General features: G+C 41.3%; 1 protein-coding gene across 1 annotated transcript; it reads left to right on the forward strand.

Moving 5' to 3' along the window:
- Window positions 1-5,295: 5,295 nt before the first annotated feature.
- On the forward strand, window positions 5,296-18,761 carry klf5l (Kruppel-like factor 5 like; the record flags this gene model as incomplete). Its single annotated transcript, XM_005915994.3, is given in 3 exon segments — window positions 5,296-5,574; window positions 16,851-17,784; window positions 18,702-18,761. Coding segments are annotated over 3 exon segments (1,135 nt in total), but the record flags the coding sequence as incomplete, so codon positions are not given.
- Between the last annotated feature and the right edge of the window lie 681 nt (window positions 18,762-19,442).

Consider the following 19,442-nt stretch of genomic DNA (forward strand, 5'->3'; position numbering starts at 1 on the left):
AGATTAATTACGAGATCAAGTTTCGTCCTGGGGGGATAAAAATACATTGAAATTAGCAGAAACTTTATTAGCAAAAAAGAATACGGATGGGATACGGATGGTCAGAAATCAAAAGTGTCCTCAGAATGAATAAAGTCAATATTTAAACCCAAAGTAAAAACGAGGTCCAGCGTGTGCCCTTTGGTATGCGTGAATCCCAGCACGCTCAATAAAATGAATCAGAAGAGTAAACAGTAATAAAAACCTCATGACAAAGTGGATAAAACTTTAATCAGAGTTCAAGCATGTGTGCTTTACTGAAATTCTGGCGAAACCGTGGTTAGCATTTTGCCTTAGAGGTGTGTTTTAACACTTAAGGCCTTTCCGTGTACATTTTCCTTTATGAATGCTCCAGTTTCCCCCTACAGTCCAAAAGCATGGTGAGTAGGCTCACCATAGGTGTGAATGTGAGTGCTTCTGGCTGTGTAATAGCATGTTGTGCCACCCTCTTCCTGCAGTATACAGTGTTCACTCTGCCTGTAAGAGCTTGAATTTAAGTTAATTTTGGTCATGCTTCACTGCTGAATTGATTTATGCCAAGTCTGAGACTGTCAGGAAGCAAGTTTTACTACAGTGTCTTGAAATGCAGGCAGTTATTTTGAAGCAATATCAGTGCCGTGCAATAGAATTACCATCATTGTTGTCCCAATAAGGGTATTAAAACATTTATTTGTAAGTGGAACTTAAACTTCTACCACTATCTATGTTAAATATTTCTCCCAAAAATTTAGACTCAGGGTTAATGTTACTATTTCTGTCTATGGCATCTCTTTCCATCTTTGCAATTAAAGGATTTATACGGTAAACGCAGAGTGCACAACAAGAACAAAACGAAGGCAGGTACATGGGGACAGACACTTAAGTTTTTTTTCATTCAACAATATCTTTATTCATATTTTAAAAACATTAATAACAACAACCAGGCAGAGCAGACTGTAGTTCGGGTATGTACTGAGCATGTAGGATTACAGCAGAGAAATTAGTCATCCTTCTCATGCAGTTTGAGCATTTTAATAACTGACCAAGCCCAAACGTCTTCCAAACGCCTTTTAGGCAACGAAGAAAAAAATGCATGTTACTAAACAATGGGTGGGGTGTCATTTTTTAAATTCTCCATGGTATGACTGTGTTTGCACAATAATAGTTTAACAAAAGTGACATAGGCCACCTTTGAGGGGTGTAATTAACAGTTAATCATCTATATTTTAGCTCACAAATCTGGTTTTGTGGCTCCAGTTTGTCTTTCCTCTTAGAAACAACATGAAATACAAACACATAAATCATGTGTTTGATGGATTGCTGATCAGTGCAATCGGCAGGTTTCACAATACGTTGACTATAGAACTGCTTTGGTGATCTTTAATTCTTGCTCTGATGCCACCACTACGTTGTTTTTGGAGATTTTTCATTTAAATTTTGGAGGGCAACGTCACTCTTAGGACTAAATAATAAAAATGGTGATCCTCCATCAAGTTCCACAATCAGGTCAACGTTCAAGTGACCAAGTGGGCTCATTTATTCTGTGTAATGAGTTTTTCTGTCAGCTTTTTGCAGTAATTGATCCGTTTATGTGGCAACAAAAGTTGAAAGTTGTGTGGATATAATTCTGAGAATTTTTTGGCTTTATATAGCACGTTCATAGTTTTACTGAGCACTCAAAATACAGAAGTCACAGGGCAAACATTTAATGTCCAAAGTGACAATGAAACAACTCAGATTACACAATCAAATGGACTTAAGAGTGTATGTCAAATATAAAGACATAGACACATTAAATTAGTCATTAATGACCCAAATTGGTCAGTTTAGTCACTAGAATAACTTGATTACTTTAGTTTTTTAATTGTCATTTTGGTTCATCATGGGCACTCACAGCATTCCCATCAGCCTCAAATGTAATTTTCTGTGCCAGATTTTAGCTTTCTGCCAACAACATAAAATCATAAGGTCATCAAGACTGTATCATATATAAGATATATATAATTTATGCATCAGCATGTGCACACGTTAGCAGTCAAAAGCAGGTTGCTAGTTAAAAGTTCACCTGAACAGAGCTGCAAACTGTGAGGTGGGTCCCAGTAGTGGGCAGTGGACAACTTGAGAAAAATATGTAATGAAAATAAGTTGTATAAATGGGTTTCTGTGGGGAAAATAAACAGATCCAAGTCTGCTGATGCTATCAGACTGGTGAAATGCACCTTTAGATAAGTAATATTCAACATGGTTCTTTTCTTAATGTTAATGATTGATTTAAAAAAAGAAGCTTATGCGTAAGTTCAATAAGGAAGATCTGTAATCACTCATCTGCCTGCTTTCCTGGGTGTTCAGCCAGTAGTCTGTTCTTTACACCACTCCACTTTCCCACACTGTCAGTGTCAGTGGTGTCATCATTGCTCTAGTCCAATCATCTTCTCGCCCACCTACATTGAGCCAGTCAGCCTCCACTCTGCGTCGTGCCCTTTGCCATTCTACCTTTCAGACTCTCATTCGTGCAACCCACCTCCTCCCTCCAACTCACCCAGGTCACTCAGAGCTCCATCCAAGTGTCAGTCTACATCTTCAACACCACCAGCAACTAGACTCTTGGTGGGTCTGTCCTAAATCCTCTAACTGCTGGGTTTCTGTTCTGCAGGGTTGAAATGATGAAATTTAGAGCAATGGATATCAGAGCCAGCAGCAGCCAGCTAATCATATCTCGCACAAAAAGAAAACAAATCTTGTGAAGCTAACATGTGACTACTTACTAACTGATTCATTTCCTCATACTGCACTGCTACACCACATCTTTGGGTTATCCCAACTACCAGATCCCACTTTAGCCACTGCATGTTACCCCTAGAAACTGTAGGAATGAACTTGTCCCTGGAGGCAATAGGGGATGGGTTGTAAATTAGTCAGCTATGGCCTCCTTCATTTTCTGTTATCTAAAAGTATTCAGAATGTTATGTTCCCCTTTGCTATAATTATAGACGCTAAATATGCAGGCCAACCAGTGTGGCGGGAGTTCCTATTGTCATATTAAGTATACAGAGAAAAGCATACCATTTGTGAATTTTCCCACAGATTCTCAGCACATTCAGACCTTAAGTCTGACATCAGCAAACTGACGCAATTGGACAATAAAAGCCTAATGATACGTTGTTACTCTTTTCTGACATCTTTTGACACGTGCATCACGAACAGCTCAACCAGGTTCTCGCTAGTTATGTGCATAAATAAACTCAGTCACACTTCATGAAAAAAGACAATTGCCAAATGATACGTGAAGCACAGTCTCTAAGTTAACAGTCGTGTGATTTACATCAACCCAAACCTTCGTTGTTATGCAGACGTCATATGGTCAAAGCTGTATTGGACACCCTAGTAGTTTTCGTGTCTGACTGCAAATGCACTGGAAAAACTGCTGCTACAAGAGGGGAAAGGTTTAGTTCTGCGGTGTGAAATATTGTCAGATACAGCACTGATAAGACACGCACATGTTCTTTGGTGTTAATTGTGACAACTCTGGTTAGGTATTTCCTTTTTTTAATTTTATAGTAGTGTTGAGTGTTTGCCATTTGGTTTTACTTCCACTTTTTGTTTAGTTTGCTTTCAGCAACAACTGTGTTCAATCAGCTAATAAATTATATATATATACACTAAACAGATTTTTGTCTCTTTAGATTTGAATGAAACATTTGAGATTTTATATGTGACACAAGATAGTTGATAACTATTAATACCCCGCACTGTGTTCATTAGTGCTTGTTTCATGATACTGCTCTAAGTCACAACGGTTTGTGCCTGCTGGTTATATTTAAGAAAACCACCCTCAACAAAATATTGTTGAGCCTGCTTAAACATGCAAACAGAGTTGCCTGTTTAACAATCCATAACTACTTGCTATAAACACAGTGGAGTCAAATTTCATCACAATTAACAATGATACGTGTGCTGGTGTTTTAAGCTGCCAGGATTGAAAGTGCCTTGTCTACATGCACGTTTTGTGGCTGAAAACAATATATATGAATTTTAAGTTACACAGCATTTTTAATTATCAATTAATATGGTATACAAACAATTTAAATCTTGTGGCAAAGACAGTGAAAATTAAGATTAATGTTTGGGTGAAGCTAAATAAACAGAGCGCATTCAAAGGGTGAGCAAATCTTATTGCTCTACTCTAAGAAAACACAAGGTTTAAGCAATGAGCTTCACTGACTCATTACCCACATTTTAACTACTCAGTGTGGAAAAAGTCACTCGCACCAGACTTATTCTACACTAGCTTCGCCCTGGTCACACATCCAGTCAGCTTCTTAAGCTCAAATTAGGAAACTGAGCTATTGCATTTCATACTTTTTGTGGAAAACGTGTTCAAATATGAAAATCTGTTCTCTTGGTGTGGCTTTGGAGAAATTTCCAGGGCTAGTTTTAGGCTACATATATTCAGGTAGGCTTGTTAGGGCAATCACTCTCTGAGAGACTGATGAAGGTTTGCAAATAATTGCTGTATAATTTATAAATGCAGACATGTTGCCATCAGTCTGAATGTGTCTTTGCCAATGATCTCAACTTGAGGGGATTCGACTCAACTGGCTGCCAGCTGCTTGTACTCTGGTTATAATCCTGTAGAAGGCGGCTGCTGAGCACAAACGTTAATGTGTGAATGTAAATTTCTGCTACATATCAAGTGATTTTCGATGATTTATCACAGTTAATTAATGTATTGTCAGAAACAGATTGCATGTAATTTCCAAACTTGACCCCATTCAATCTCAGAGCGACAGCATGCTGACTGTCTTATGGTAACGTTTGTGTGTTGGTATGCTTGACAATCTCATTTTGCAGCAAAAAATAAATAAATAAAATAACAGAAGTAACATAATTTGATCTTATTGGATAAAACTGATACTGATAAAATTTAACTTTTTGCACATATTTTGCAGTTGAAGAAATGTGATGAGTGGATGATACATGTGGATGACTTCACCCTGCGTATATGACACATTCTTATCCCTGGGTGTTTGACGCTGCGGTTCAGTCACGTGTGACAAATATCATTTAAACAGCATTTTTTTTATTCAAAGCAAAGAGAAAAATAGAAAGAAACCTTGGTTAAAATGTGTGTATTTCATATGCTTGGCCTATTATGCAGGGGCAACATTTCACCTGATGCTCTGTTGTTTTCCTGCAGGTGAGTCCCGCCTCCTTGAGTGGGCTGGAAGTCTGCTCTGATTGGCTGTGTCTAGTTGAGCTCAGGTAAAGTCTACCTGCGAGCTACAAGAAAAGGGAGGGCTGTGGATTACACCATAGCATTCAGCTCCAGTAGGGCGTTATTAACGTTAGTAACTGTATATGCACTTAAAAAACAAATTCTGAAAAAAAGATAAACTTGTTTAAGCAGAAACTTTAATGGCAACGAGTGTAGGATTGGCCATGAATCCGCCCCACGCGACTGAAGAAAGGGCAGTTTTCACGCAGCTGAAGCCGGTGAGGATGTCGGGAGCGGAGGGCGCCGAGGACACGTCCGTGTTCGAGGACGTCAAGCCCGCGGTAAGAATCTCCCCCAACCCGCTGAGCGCGGCCGGGCTTCAGGAGAGCCGGAGATCCGGCCTACCTGAGAGTTTGAAGGTGTTCGCTGCTTTTCGCAGAGGATGGGAACCACGTGCCGCTTTAGGCAACACGTAGTTGTTTCTGGCATAAGCAAACAGTAATAGTCATGTAACTGGCTGAGGGGCTAATGTGTGTCGTGTTTATCAGGCTGCTTTTTCATGTGACATGTAGCAGCTCACCTGTAAAGGCGGGCAGGCAACAGGTAGAAGTCCTGCATAGAGGCGCAGCTGATGGGTTAAAAACAATTGCAGCTTGGAGAAACTTGTGGCAACTTGATGCGCTATGCGGTTTTTTTCATCATATACTATAAGGTTTTATGTGGATACAGCGGGGAAAGCCATGCACATTCCTGCTAATATACTTTTGGGGACGCAATACCAGGTGTTCTAGCCTGCCCTTGTTGGCAGTTGTTTTTGCTCTCTATATGCTGTTAAATGAAAAGCTACATACATGTTTGCTATGTTTATTTTTATAATCTTTCACATTAACAAGTGAAGCTGAGTACATGTGCACATTACACCTTGTTTCCTCAAATTTTATTCACCATCCCTACCTGTATATTTTTTTATCTTGGGGTTTTGGTCACGTGATATAGCATCAGGTTGAAATTTAGAGAACTCTGCAAAACAGCTTCTTCTATATTAATCACTGCAGTGCTTTGGAGAGCTCACTGTGCAAGGCTTTCTGGGGATACTTCCTGAAATTCCCAGCAAGCATCTCATGGTTTATGTAGATGTATACACGAGATACATGGGGTGCCTAATTGTTTTCAGAAAATCATAAATGCAAAAACAGTACACTATTCACAGCAGAGACATGACGACGGCATTAAAGTTAAATGGCTGTGAAGCACGTGATGTTCCTGCGTGATCGCAGCAGAGCACAAACAGAAACCGAACGCCTTTGTATGGTGCTGAGTTTGGTCTCCTGCCACATATTTGGTAAACAGGTAGCTGATCCACAGACCTAAGGCTAAAGCCACTCTGCCAGCTGCACGTGACCAACAAAGCATAGCCAAAGTGGATTTGACAGGTTAAAGATGTTTGCGGTCTGTTCCTGGCTTTTATTCCATAGGTTCATATATGCGGATATGATACACGTTTCTCACAGGCTGTGTCTGCACACAATAGATTCAGCCTGAAACATCATTAGCAGAGTGGGCTGGATTCAGGCTGTGCCATTCTGCAAACATGGGAGTAAAGCATACATTAAAAGCTTTTTTGAAAAGGCTCAGTGGGCTTTGCTACTAGACGGGTGCAAACATCTGTCCACAGCCATCAACCATTTAGATATCTGCATGTTTGTACAACTTGAATGAAGTTCATTGTGCTGCTGTGGTATGGAGGAAAATATTTGTATTAGATTTTCTAATGGCAGATCATTTGTTTCAGGTTATGCCGCTTCAGTTTTTGCCTGACCAGCACCATCACTGAACTTTCAGTGGTGATGCTTTATATTTTGTGGCTCTTCTATACGGAACTATTTTATATATTCTGATCAAAAACTATACATAAAAAAAACCTTTATTCTATATAACAATGACCATCGCCTATTACGCCTGCTTAGTAGTTAGTTATTCCAGAAACAAGGCAGTGCTACAGCAGATATTTTTAGATAGGATTACCCTAAAACTGAAAAGCTAGATTTTCATGAACTTAATTGAGAGGGAGAATACTGGGCAAGGAAGCACAGGACACCAGCGTTTCCTCTATTACAGCTGTCTCAATGAAAATCACTGTGTGAAGTAATCAACCTCTAAGACATGTGAGAGCACTGTGTGTAGCCGCAAAAAGCTTAAAATGATGAACCCTGTCGTGCTCCGCGATGGCTCATTTCAATTGTGTGTCCATGAAAGGGAGCGGAGGAACGAGCAGAGAAGTTTTGAGATGCTGGGACGAACATTGGTACTCTGAGTTAAGCCATCATGCTCAGGTACTGGATAAGGCAACTGTGGGTAGTGTGGGTGATCGATTTTTAGTAATCTTTTTAGATTTTCATCCAGTTTTCTGTACAACTTGGAAAACACGGTCTACCTTGTCTGCCTATCTTCCTGCAGATGTATTTAGAGCACAATGGCTGCCATAAACTAAAGTATTTTACAACCTAAACTGGTTTGTGTTCTTGTAGAATTCCATGAACTGAAATGTAAAATGTCTGAAAGCATGAACCCAGAAAAAGAAGCGTAGATTTTAAACTGTCAGTCACTGAGATGATCACAAGACAAAAAAGCGAGACTTGTTTGTTAGGTTCCAGATATGATCAACTATGAAGGTTAGCGTAGAAGTATAGTTGTTAATATCAACTTTGCCACTGTTTTCTCCAACAGTGTGACTTGTGTCAGTTTCGGCAGTTGCGTCAATGTTTGGCTCGTGCAGCCAGAATTCAGCTGCTGTTTTGTTTGGTGCTCATTGCTGTAACATGCAGTGGTCTTTGTGGAATTATGCTAGAGCTTAACTCCAGTGATGTCGTGACAAACGTACGTTGCCCGACCTGTCTGAGCAGGGCTCGCATGTCCACAGGCCGCCCAGAGGCAAAAGAGAGGATGATAAAGGTCGACCTCGTGAGAAAGTCACGGTGGCAATGAAAACTCAGTGGCAATGGTCGAACTCCAGGACTTCGAATGGCTGGAATATTCTCCCCTTTGTTGTTTATAGTGTTGCTTTTCTGTAGCCATAAAACAAAATTAGCGAATGAACTCACTGATCTTGAGACGTGCTGTTTGGAAAATGTTTCAAAGCAGATCCAGCAGCTTGGTCTTCTTTAATAAGTCACAGAAAATTCATTAAAGCTAGTCTGGGTCCAGCTGATCTTTTTAGCTCGGTTTTGGTAAACTAAAACAAAAACTTGACTTGTTTTCAGAAGTTAGTGGCTAACTTGAGGTTTGGATTCGAGATCATTGGTTAACCACATGCTTTCTGCTTAAACTGTAGTTGCCTGACAAGGCTGGTGAAAGAATTCTATATTTAAAAACTACCACTTTAATAACTTTAAGGACCACCACTGTAAATGCCACGTTGTAACCTTAAAGTCCAGCTCCCTGGATAATTCATGGATACTCGTACTCCTTTGCAGATCCGCGCTCTTTTTCTCTGGCCTGACTCATAACTGATAACTGGACTTTATTCTCTGGACTCTCGACTCTGCAGCGAAATGCCGTCATAACATTAACGTGGGCCTATGTAGACACTTTATGGCTGATTTCCGGAACTTAACTCCCTGTCATTGTGCACTTTCATGCACAGTTGCGTACTACCTCGAAAATGGCCCACAACTTTACTAGTCTCGGCTATTAACACCCACCTCTTTTGTGCCCGCATATTTTGGACACCTTTTCATGTATTGCGCACTTTCTTTTTTATATACAGAAACTTATCATGTGAGCACAGGACTCTTGAGTTTGGTGTTACAAATAAACACTCATAGTTTAACATTATCCCTTTGTTACTGTTGTCATCGTGCTGTATCCTCTCCTTCTATTTACTTTAAGCATATTGAGACTAGTTCTTTAAAAGCCATACATTCCTTGTGATTACACGGGCATTTATTCAGCCTGCACATAAATCTGCTTGATGAGTTTGAAAGGAATTCTTCATTTATGTTGCAAAACCACAAATCTGAAAAGCTTGAAGGGTGAAAAGCTGTGCATTTTTCTCTTCTAAATGATGTGTCACTATTAGAAAAGAACCAGTCCTTACAGGCATCAACATTTCAGCTAAGGTTTGACTGTTCATTACGGTATTGTTGAGGCATCATTTGTGTCTTTGTCAGTCTTCTGACACACTGCATTTTTTTAAAAACTTGAACAAATCTGTTCATGTTCTTAAGTATTAATACCGGAATAAGTAACCGATATGAAACTTGTTTCCAGATTCTTTTGTCATTATATCACCTGTGGGTTTCCTGTATGACTGCGCGCAGACGACAGGGTAGGTTACAGAATAACTTAATGGAGCATAGATCAAGAGCATGTCGCCAGTCACGCTGAATGCTTCCTGAAGATCAATATTCAGATACGGCTTTATAAATATTTTAGTTGTACCTCCTGGGATACGCGTGGTGTGTTTGGGTGTATCCTTCCTGTGCCATGGTTTTGACCAGACTTGCCTTCTTTTGTGAACCCCGGTCTCCCCCATTAGTTTATAGTCGCACAACCCTTCCTTTATATGGCCCTCGCGGCTGACATGCAGCTGAGGTCTGAGATGGTTTTGGTTTGACTAATGATTTGACTTCCAGGACAACACATGCAGCTGAATTTGCATCTGGGCAAGTGTCTGCTGACTACGAGTTTCGACTTGCAGGGATCCCTACAGTGATCGGTGAAAGGAAGTTTGCTGTGGGGAAACACTTTTATTTGCGTTATTGAGCAATCTAGGACGATTTTCTTTTGTCTCTATCTAAAGTGAACTTAAAATTTATCTAGCTCCAGGAACTCTTCTTCTACTCGTATATTTATGGATTTTTTTTTTCATCTATAACATGCGTGTTATTGTGCTCACCTAACTGCCAGTTTTGTCTTGTTTTTTTTTTTGTTTACTCAACCGTCACTGCTGTTGATTGCCATTGTGTGTTTTGTAGCCACATATCAATAAACAGGTTGTCTAAAGGCAAACGCCTTTGATTCATATGGGAAAATACATTGTAGGTTCAAAAGTCTCTTTTTAATAAACCTTATTGTATTCACACCCATAAATCAGTCTGATCACATCTGCATCTGAGAGCAACAAGAAACCTAGGAACAATTCCTAGCATGACTCATGCTTTGCTCTGTTCACTTTGTTTGGTCTGCTGATGTCAGCTCTCCCCATCATGCCCGGCTGTGTTACCATACCAGACAACACATGCTGCCCGCAGACAGTCATATTCTGCCATTTCCTAATGCTTATTGTCTGCAAACTCACCTACCGAAGCTGCAAAATCTCTTTAATGACCACCACTGTTTACCCTCTCGCTCGTCTGGAAAAACAGTCAAAACTGCTTTTGTGAGGGAAAAACAAAAGCTGAAATCATTTTGTGGTGAGACAAAAAAAAAAAATCTCTGTTATCTCTAAACACGCAGTGAGATACTGGACTTCCTCAGTTTCTTCAACCCAACTGCCGGCTAATCTTGAGAGACCATTTTCTGGAAGAACAGGGAACAAAGACCGATAAGAAATAAGAGACAGAAATAGGATAACGTGTGAAAAAGGTCACCGTTTGGGCAAAGTGGTAACAGGAATATAAGGAAAGTGTTATTTCCTTTCCAAAGACTTTGCCTCAGAACGGCGTAGGTTTACACAATGATTAACAGCAAAGACAGAGACTTATAAGTGCTAGTTCATGCTGCAGGTCATTGCTAGAAGCAGAGCTAAAATTAAGATATGTAAATAAAATAACAATGACCACAGAAGGGTTCCTGAGGATTCTGCCTAAACATCGGTTTTGCCCTCTTTTACCTCAGAACTGTAAACCAAGAAAAACAGTCCTTATTCAAAATTACTGTTTGCAATTTTATGTGTCAGTGCAGTAGCATATACAGTATAGTAGTGTGTCTGTATATACAGTTTATTAGCTATGCCACATCATCAGTGGCATATAAAATACCCCCAAATTTTCCAGATTATGTAGTTGTAACAAAACTATGCAATAGTTAACGCATGCTTAAACATCCAGGTAAGGAAATCAGACACTAAAGAAGGCACTTGGGTGAATATCGAAAGATTTCTCGCCCTCTTCACTCATCTTCAGATGTTACTAAAGCAGTGAGGCAGTACATTTTTAAAACAAAGCAAATTCTGCTGGCTTGTTTCACTTTGCCACTTTTACCCTGGAAAGCTCGTCACTTTCTTGGGAAGTCAAACACGCTTCTATTTCTCTGTGATCATCCGTGCCAATAAAACATCACCGTGGTATGAAAGGTCTTGTTGTTGCCCTGATGACCTTGTCATGATTTCTGCTCTGTTGATTCCCAGCCAGGGAGCCCTGACGCAGAGCTCTGTTTTTTATGGAGATCCAAAGGCGAACGACCATTGCATTCCTGAAAGCCATAAAAGAAAACTGGCGTGCAGACGAAGCCATTTGTTTTGCAATTAGCAGGAGGAGGGGGATTGACCCTGCAGCTTGGAGGCTTTCAGGGTTTGAATCACACAGCTACTCTGTGCAGGCGGAAAACGACACTATTCTCGATGATGCTGGCATGCGTGTGGTGGATCTCACAGATATTTTAGAGATGAATAACAATATTTATATTGAGGTATGCCTTACAGCTAAGAAGCAAAGAATGTGGATGTTTTGAAATCATACCAGCTTGAGTATGACTGCAGATATGTTCAGTGTATTAGAGCCTCACGCAAGCTTGATTCTGAAGGCTAATTTTCATAATGAATGGAAACTTGAGGTTGCAGTGACTGTGAAGGGAAAAATACCAACAAGTCCAAAGACAAGTATATGCTGCTATGTGTGAACATTATTACTGATGAGTAGTGTAAAGTTTTTGCTCATTGTATTAGTCGGCCTTAAAGGATACAGTGGGCCTTTAAGAATGGACGTGAAATTGGCCAGAAGTGTGGAAACTCCCACTCTGCCCCATAAACCTGAACACAGCCGATAAGAGATTGTTGTTATCAGGCAGAAGGATTCATAGCAGAACAGTTATACATGTTCTCCAATTATTAACCAACTCAGTCTTTGCCGAGAGATATTCTCCTCATTTACCACATAAAACAAAAGACTTTCTGAACTGTAAACCACTGGACTCCTTTGAGATCACCGTGCTTCTCTTGTTAATGAATTAAAGGCAAAAGAGAAACCCAGAATAGTTGTAGGGCAAATGAAGGAAATGCGTCCTCTTATGCAAAGGAGAGGGTTTTAACCTTAGCCCTGTTTATGGGGCTGAAGTGATAACGTTAAACCTTTCCTGAAGTCTGGTGAGAGTCGAGACAGGAGAGTTCTTGCTTTTGGCAGGGACTCGTTTTAAGTCTATTGCATTTTTAAAGCTCTTTCGAAGTTGGTCAACTTAAAAATATGTACATTCTGTGCATTTCCAAGTAGCCGGTATTTTCTGTAAATGTTCTTTGATGAGAGCCCTAACCTTTCTCTTCATGCCTTCATGAAAAGAGCATATGGAGAGTTTGCTTGTGTTTGTATCAGCGTACAGATGCTGACAGGAAGCCAGATCAACATCAGTCCAGTAAGGGGACATGACCAAGGGCACCCAAAGGTGACAGCTGCCAGCACCCCGGCACTACAGAACCTGTTTGTGTCCCATCGTGAAAGGAGCTCTCAGTCAGAAGGAAACAGAGAGTCTGTTTTTGTTTTCACTTTTTTTCTCCCCCTCAGTAAATACCCAAGACTTTCGTTTCACCAGGTGCTCAGATTCCACTGATGACAGGGCAGTTTACCGGCGATGAATGGCGGCCATCTATCCTAGCCCTGCAGGAAACACGCTCTAACAGTAATACGCACATACAAATGTACACACAGAGACATGTGCATATAGCAATATGCAAAAAAGGCACGGAACGCCACTCACGCCAGTCTTTAGTACTTTGTTTCGTCCTCTCAAACACAAGGCCGGACAAACCCGCACACAAGGAGTATGCTTATTCGTTATACAATGACTTTTTTTTATTGACTTTGTTTGGCGAGGATTAGAAAAGAATCACAATGAATAATAAGTTAAGAATAAGCCAACAGAAAATCAGAACCCACGTACACGACACAAATAATACTCCATTTATTCCCTGCCCTCAGGTTTATGTTCTTGTCATGTTTATAGTACTAATCACTGCATCGAGGCTGCTTGAAATGCATGATAGGCATTTCTATTGTAAACCACTTCAGCGACTGGTGCATTTGGCCAAAACTCGGTTTCACTGTAAAATCAGTTTTGCTCATTTTGAATTCATCATAGATTTAGATTTCCCTTCTTAATTGTGCCTCTTTAATTCATGCATTTGCCTATTGTTTCTGTTGTTAATTGTTACCCACCATCAGTAAAAACAGGGATGCGCCTTTTAAGTAAATTGAATTGCACGTAGTAGAAATTTTCATGCAGCATACACACATTCCTCAAGTTCAAGTGCACACAGACCAATAACCACCCAAGGTTTGTGTGTGCAAATACATCAACAGCTTATTAGCAGAGTGTGTGTGTGTGTTGGTGTGATGATGGGGCTGGCACTGGAAGCAGCGCTGCAGAATAAGCGCATTGAAACAAGCCCGCTCTGCTCTTTTGTTCGGTTGCAGGACACGACCTCCAACGCATCAGCACCTCATTAGGTCATTTGTCCCAAATGGCTCGTTTCAGAGCGGGATTTTACTGCGAGCTGTGGATTTGTGATCTCCCACGGAAGGGGCGTAGTTCATGGAATTCACTCTCCCACCGATCGGGTCGAGATCAGTTAAAATAATTCTTGTCTTCCAATCTCGAATCACCCCAAACAGCACTATAACTGGTGCTGAAATAACACGTTTTTGGTCAGTGAACATTATGTTTCAGTGACTGGCAGAGCGCAGTATTTGGTTTGAGTTTGTGAGTTTATTCTGGAGTTTGTTTGTAAAGATTTCCAATCTCTTTGAATCTAATCAGATGTCCCCGTTAGATTAGCTGCACTCATTCAGACATAACTATCACTTTCAGAATTAATCATCACTTTTACCGCTCACGTGGCTTTCTCTCCGTCTCTTCTCCGGACCTTTGTTCTTCCTGATTCCCCCCACCCCCACCTCTCTTTTTAACCTGGTCGCTCCTCCCTCCCATCATCCTGGGTGTATATCTGTCGTCACTGTGCGGATCAGATTTGTCTGGCAGGTCTATTTTTACCTGACAGTGTTTAGGTTTCACTGCACCTTTCTCATGCCTTCAGCCTTTGTTTTGGTTTAGCTGTGAGTGCTTTCTCCCCTTTTTTTTTCTCCCTCCTCCTCTTCTTCGTGCATCAGACTGTCGGCCACACCCATGGAGCCAACTCTCTACCTGTTTGTGTGTGTTAGCATGCTCGTGTGAACTTTAATTTGTCAGTAAGTTGGTGTGCATGAACAGTATGAAATTCTGCATGCATATGTACAGCATATAAATAGCCTGCATTAAACGGCGTCGTGCATTTATGATCGTAGACACAGTGTGTGGCTTCTGCAGTCTAGATCCTTTTTTTGTTTGACAGCTTGTGCACCTCTGAAGGAGCAATAGTACACATGTAGACTTTAAATGAGAAACGGTGCCAAGGTGCACTTTGGATGAAAATCAAATGTTTTCTACTTAATCAGAAGAAAATATCTGCAGTTTATTTTCTTCTGTACTCTGCCTGTTTCATCCTGTCACCTGAAAATGGTTCTTTTGTGCTCCAGCAGACATTCTGGTAGTTGTAATGATAAATGCTACCTGTTGCATTGAAAACCTGTGTAGCAGACACCCACACAGTGTCTCACTTTTACAATTTTCTTGGCCTCCTCCAACTTTCAAGCCTTTTTTTTTTAATGTAGACCTCACCATCTTTAAATTAGCGAGAGGAGTACAAATAAAAAATACAGTCATAGAGATGTAAGTACTGTGGATCAAAATTAATGAGGTATAAGGTGAAAAATGGGTTTTATAACCTTCCTCGTGCAACTTTTAGTGAGTGAATTGCTAAAGTGGGATGCCTTCTATATGCATCACTGTGAGATATCTGAGAAATCACAAGTTCCTTGAAAAAGAAACTTGTTAGGAACAAGAACGCTGCGCAGCTGGGGATCCCGTCACTACACGGAACCAGATAATCACATCTTATTTACACAGAGCTAATTAGCTACTAGTTATATAATAGGGAGTTATTAACAAACTAATTATCAAATATAAAACCTTCCTTACATGCAAAGCCATTAATGATCTGCCTTCTCATCTTACCATTTTTGATCCAGTAGAGTTCTTTACTCCTATAGTTAGAACTAGATTATATGGCCTGGAACCTTCTCTTTATTTATGCTGCTATACGTCCATCGGGACCTCCCATGATGCAGTGCATCTCTTCTGTTTCCTTTTAATTTCCAGGTATTTGCCTGGTACTGTTGCACGTCATTAGTTTTGTCTTCTCTTTCAGTAGCCTGGGCTTTTTCATCTCTGTCTTCTTTCATTCTGTACATCAGGTCTACGATTACAGGCCCCGCCAGCCTGTCCATTGTTGGTATTGTTTGTTGTTTCTCAATAATTTTTTTTTTGCTTTTCCCTCTCTCCCAACCGGTTGCAGCAGATGGTCGCCCTCTCTAAATGTGATTCTATTGGACGTTTCTCTGTCTAGTGCTCGGTCACGGGGAAGTTGTCAGATTTGCTTCTTTAAGATGACAAGACTTGAACAGACTATGTAAAGTGACCCTAGATTACTTATGTGCTTGGTCTGCCACTGTGTAAATGAAACTTAACTGAAGGTTTGAATCTATTTGCATTTTTTTTTTCTTACAATTTTTTTATGGAATTCTACCTGCGTTGCTCTCGCTGTTGGCTGTTTGCATCTTCTTCTCTTTATCCCAATGGAATGAAAATGTAAAACACGTCCCTTCCTTTGTCCCAATGGATTTTTACTGGCAAAAGCCTGCTGCGCAGTGAAAGCAAAGGGGCAAGGCTTTCAGCTTTCAGCAGGGAAGCATTTGTTTTTAAATGTGTATCACCTGTAAGAGTGTATGCATGTTTATATGACAATGTCCAGGATTATTGCTGCAGCTGCATAATTGTCAGTGAATGATCATTCAAGCACATAGCAGGTGTGATGCACTCTAAAGGCCTGGAGGCTACAGTATTATAAGGTTTACTTGTAGGTGAATTCCCTTTTTAGCTATCTGCCCCAACTGTCAATTGTGGCTGCTTGTCAGGACATTGAGCTTCAGTAGGAAACAGGAATGTGAGCTATGACGCAAGGAGGTTGCTGGGAGAAACAGCATCCTCCAACCATGCTGTGTTTCCTTTTTCATGGAATGGGTGTAACTTTCTGCATCCACGTTCACCAAATAATCTCTTAAAGCGCTGATCAGATTAGGACTCAAAAGCACATGAAAAGAGTCCAAAACTGTGAACATGGAAGTCTGTCGTAAATGGATGGGATCTGTGAGTTTTAACAGCAACAGTCATGTGCAAATCTCAGCTTATGATGTATTGTTATTTAAAGGGTGTGGTAGGATGTTTGTGAAATAACTGTGTGAATGTTTTTTCCCCTAGTTTCAGTACACATTTGAAGTATTTCTGTTAACTTTGCGTCTCTTTTCTTTTTCAGATTCAACTCGAATTAGACAAATACCTTCCCCAGCACAGCAGTCCTCTACTGAGTACCCCGAATGACACTACCGACAAGAAGTACAGACGAGAGAGCGCCTCCGTGGTGGACGAGTACTTCGCAGAGGACAAACCATCCATCCCATACAGCCTCAACATCAACGTCATCCTTCCCAGCACCACTCACCTCCGCACAGGCCTCTACAGGCCCAACACCAAGACCCTCACACCACAGCAGATCAAGACGGAACCTGGGATGGAGGTGCCCTGCTCCATCCCAACCAGCCAGGCCCTTCCAGACTTCACCTCGGTGTTCAGCGTGCCGCCTGTAGTCAACAACGTTTTCATAAAACCGGACATGAGCGCTGGAGGAATGGTGAGCGTGACCACAGGATCTCAGCAGCAGCAGCAGCCAAACTTGGACACAGAGCTTCACATCGGACCTCCACCTCCACAGCCGCAGGTCTACCACATGCCCATCGCGAGCAGTGGCGACCTCACCATGACCCTATCGCACAACAGTCCCTCACCGCACGGCTCCAGCAGCGGCAGGACCATGCTGAACCTCAGCAACGCCACATTGCCGACGACCAACGGCAACTACATGATGGCAGAGCACCAACTGCCACATCATCATCCCGGCTACTACCAGCACTCTCCAAACAACTCATCCCAGCACACAGCGCCACACAGCCTACCGCCTTCGCCACCAAATTCCCAGCCCGGAAGCCCAGACGGCCAGGCAGAGCTGCTGAGCCTAGCACCCCAGGGTCCACCCCCTTACCAGCAGCGTATGGGAGGAATAAAGCTAGCGGGGATGTCTCATCATGCCATGCTGATGACACACGGCCAGGGTGTCTTAACAGGTCCAAAATACAATAGGCGAAACAACCCAGAGCTGGAGAAGAGGAGGATTCACTTCTGCGACTACCCAGGTGGGTGGTCTGTTTCCATATCACTATAAACTATGGTTTACAACTGAAGTTTCTCCATTAGAAAGTAAACCCACGTAGCTGGTTTTAACAACGATTCTCTGAAATGAAAATAAAAATATGAGCCGATGTGAAATGAAACTACGTTATCTGACTTCACTTTCATTTGCATGTCCTATTGTCTGGACCGGTATGTACCATTGTGATGCTCAAGGCAAAACAGTTTCCAAAATCAACATGAACAAGTCAAACCTTGCAGCTTACCAGGATGTACGCAACACATTGATTTTTGTGCCTCACCGCATGACCCCAAAGCCCAGTCAGGGGCAGCTTTTGTCTCGCTGTACTGGGATCTTACTGGTGACATCACCTGAAAGCGCAAAAAGTGGTACACTTTGCCGGCTCAGGGCAGTCGGTGCTTCACTTACAATCTTTTCTAAATTACCAATGGAACACACAAAGCATGGTTCAGTCAATCCCATATCTGCACACACGAACTAGTCCAATTCCCAGTGTCACTGAATGTAAATAAACTCTATACCCAAAGCAACACACATGCAAATCTTTCGGCAATGCACGGCTCTGACCTGCAAACGAAATCCTCACAGTCAGAGAAAATGTGCAAAAACCAGGCTGAAAGCAAACTTTGCATCAGTTACTTTACTCTTCGTTTTATAAATAATACATATTATCGTTGTTCCTTTAACTGTTCATTGCAGTGAAGACTACAACCCGTTGCTATTCAACTAAATTTGCAGTTAAATTAGAAGCAAGATGTTGCATTATGTTATCCAAACAGTGTACTTTTAATATGTTATGAGTAAGTAAACACCTAATGATTTATGTTGAAGACAGATTTTGTGCTGTGTCCTCCTGTCAGCTGTCCTTCTGGTTTATGATCCTCTGTTATTTCCTCACAGGCTGCACCAAAGTTTACACAAAGAGCTCGCATCTGAAGGCACACCAAAGAACACACACAGGTAAGAAAATAATCTCCCCGAGGGCTGAAATACAGTCTTTGCTGTTATTTACAAATTTATACCAATTTTAATTTAGGATTGATTCACCAAACATTCAAAGGTTGGAAGTTAGTTTTTTAACTTTACACTGTAGGTGGTGAAGCAGCAGCATGCTGCAGTCATGCCTCTTTGTCATCCTCTAAGTTCAGTTGCTTTAAGCTTATTTATTTTTGCTTTATGTCGGCGCCAGTTTCGATACACCCAGCAACAATAATAGAGATGATGTTGATGAAGAAGGTAAACGCAATGAAAAGAAAAGGCACAGAAGCAACATATTTGAGTTTTTGTTTTTTCTGCGCCGTGTTTATACATGTTCATACCTGTCCACGTAGCGTCCCCAGTGAAAGAGAACAAAGGGCCGAGGGAGGAGGGTAGGACGAAGAAAAGAAGGGTTAAAAAAAAAAAAAAAGAGGAAAGACACGCAGTTAAATAAAGGCCAAACCAGTTACTCCTGCTTTTCAGTTCCTGAAAGGAAGGATGGAGGAGGAGGAAGGTAGGGGGTTCGGAGAACGGAGCAGGGGGGCGGAGGGGCTGGTTTCAATGTATTTCCCTTCTGTAAGATGAAACCTGTGAATTCCCAGAGGCCCCAGACCTGGATTTTGAAGATTTACTCATGCGATTAAAGCTGCAGAACTCCTCCAG

This window comes from Haplochromis burtoni, unplaced genomic scaffold (assembly GCF_018398535.1).
Source record: "Haplochromis burtoni strain Fernald_Lab_line unplaced genomic scaffold, NCSU_Asbu1 Contig_17, whole genome shotgun sequence".
NCBI classification, from domain to species: Eukaryota; Metazoa; Chordata; class Actinopteri; order Cichliformes; family Cichlidae; genus Haplochromis; species Haplochromis burtoni.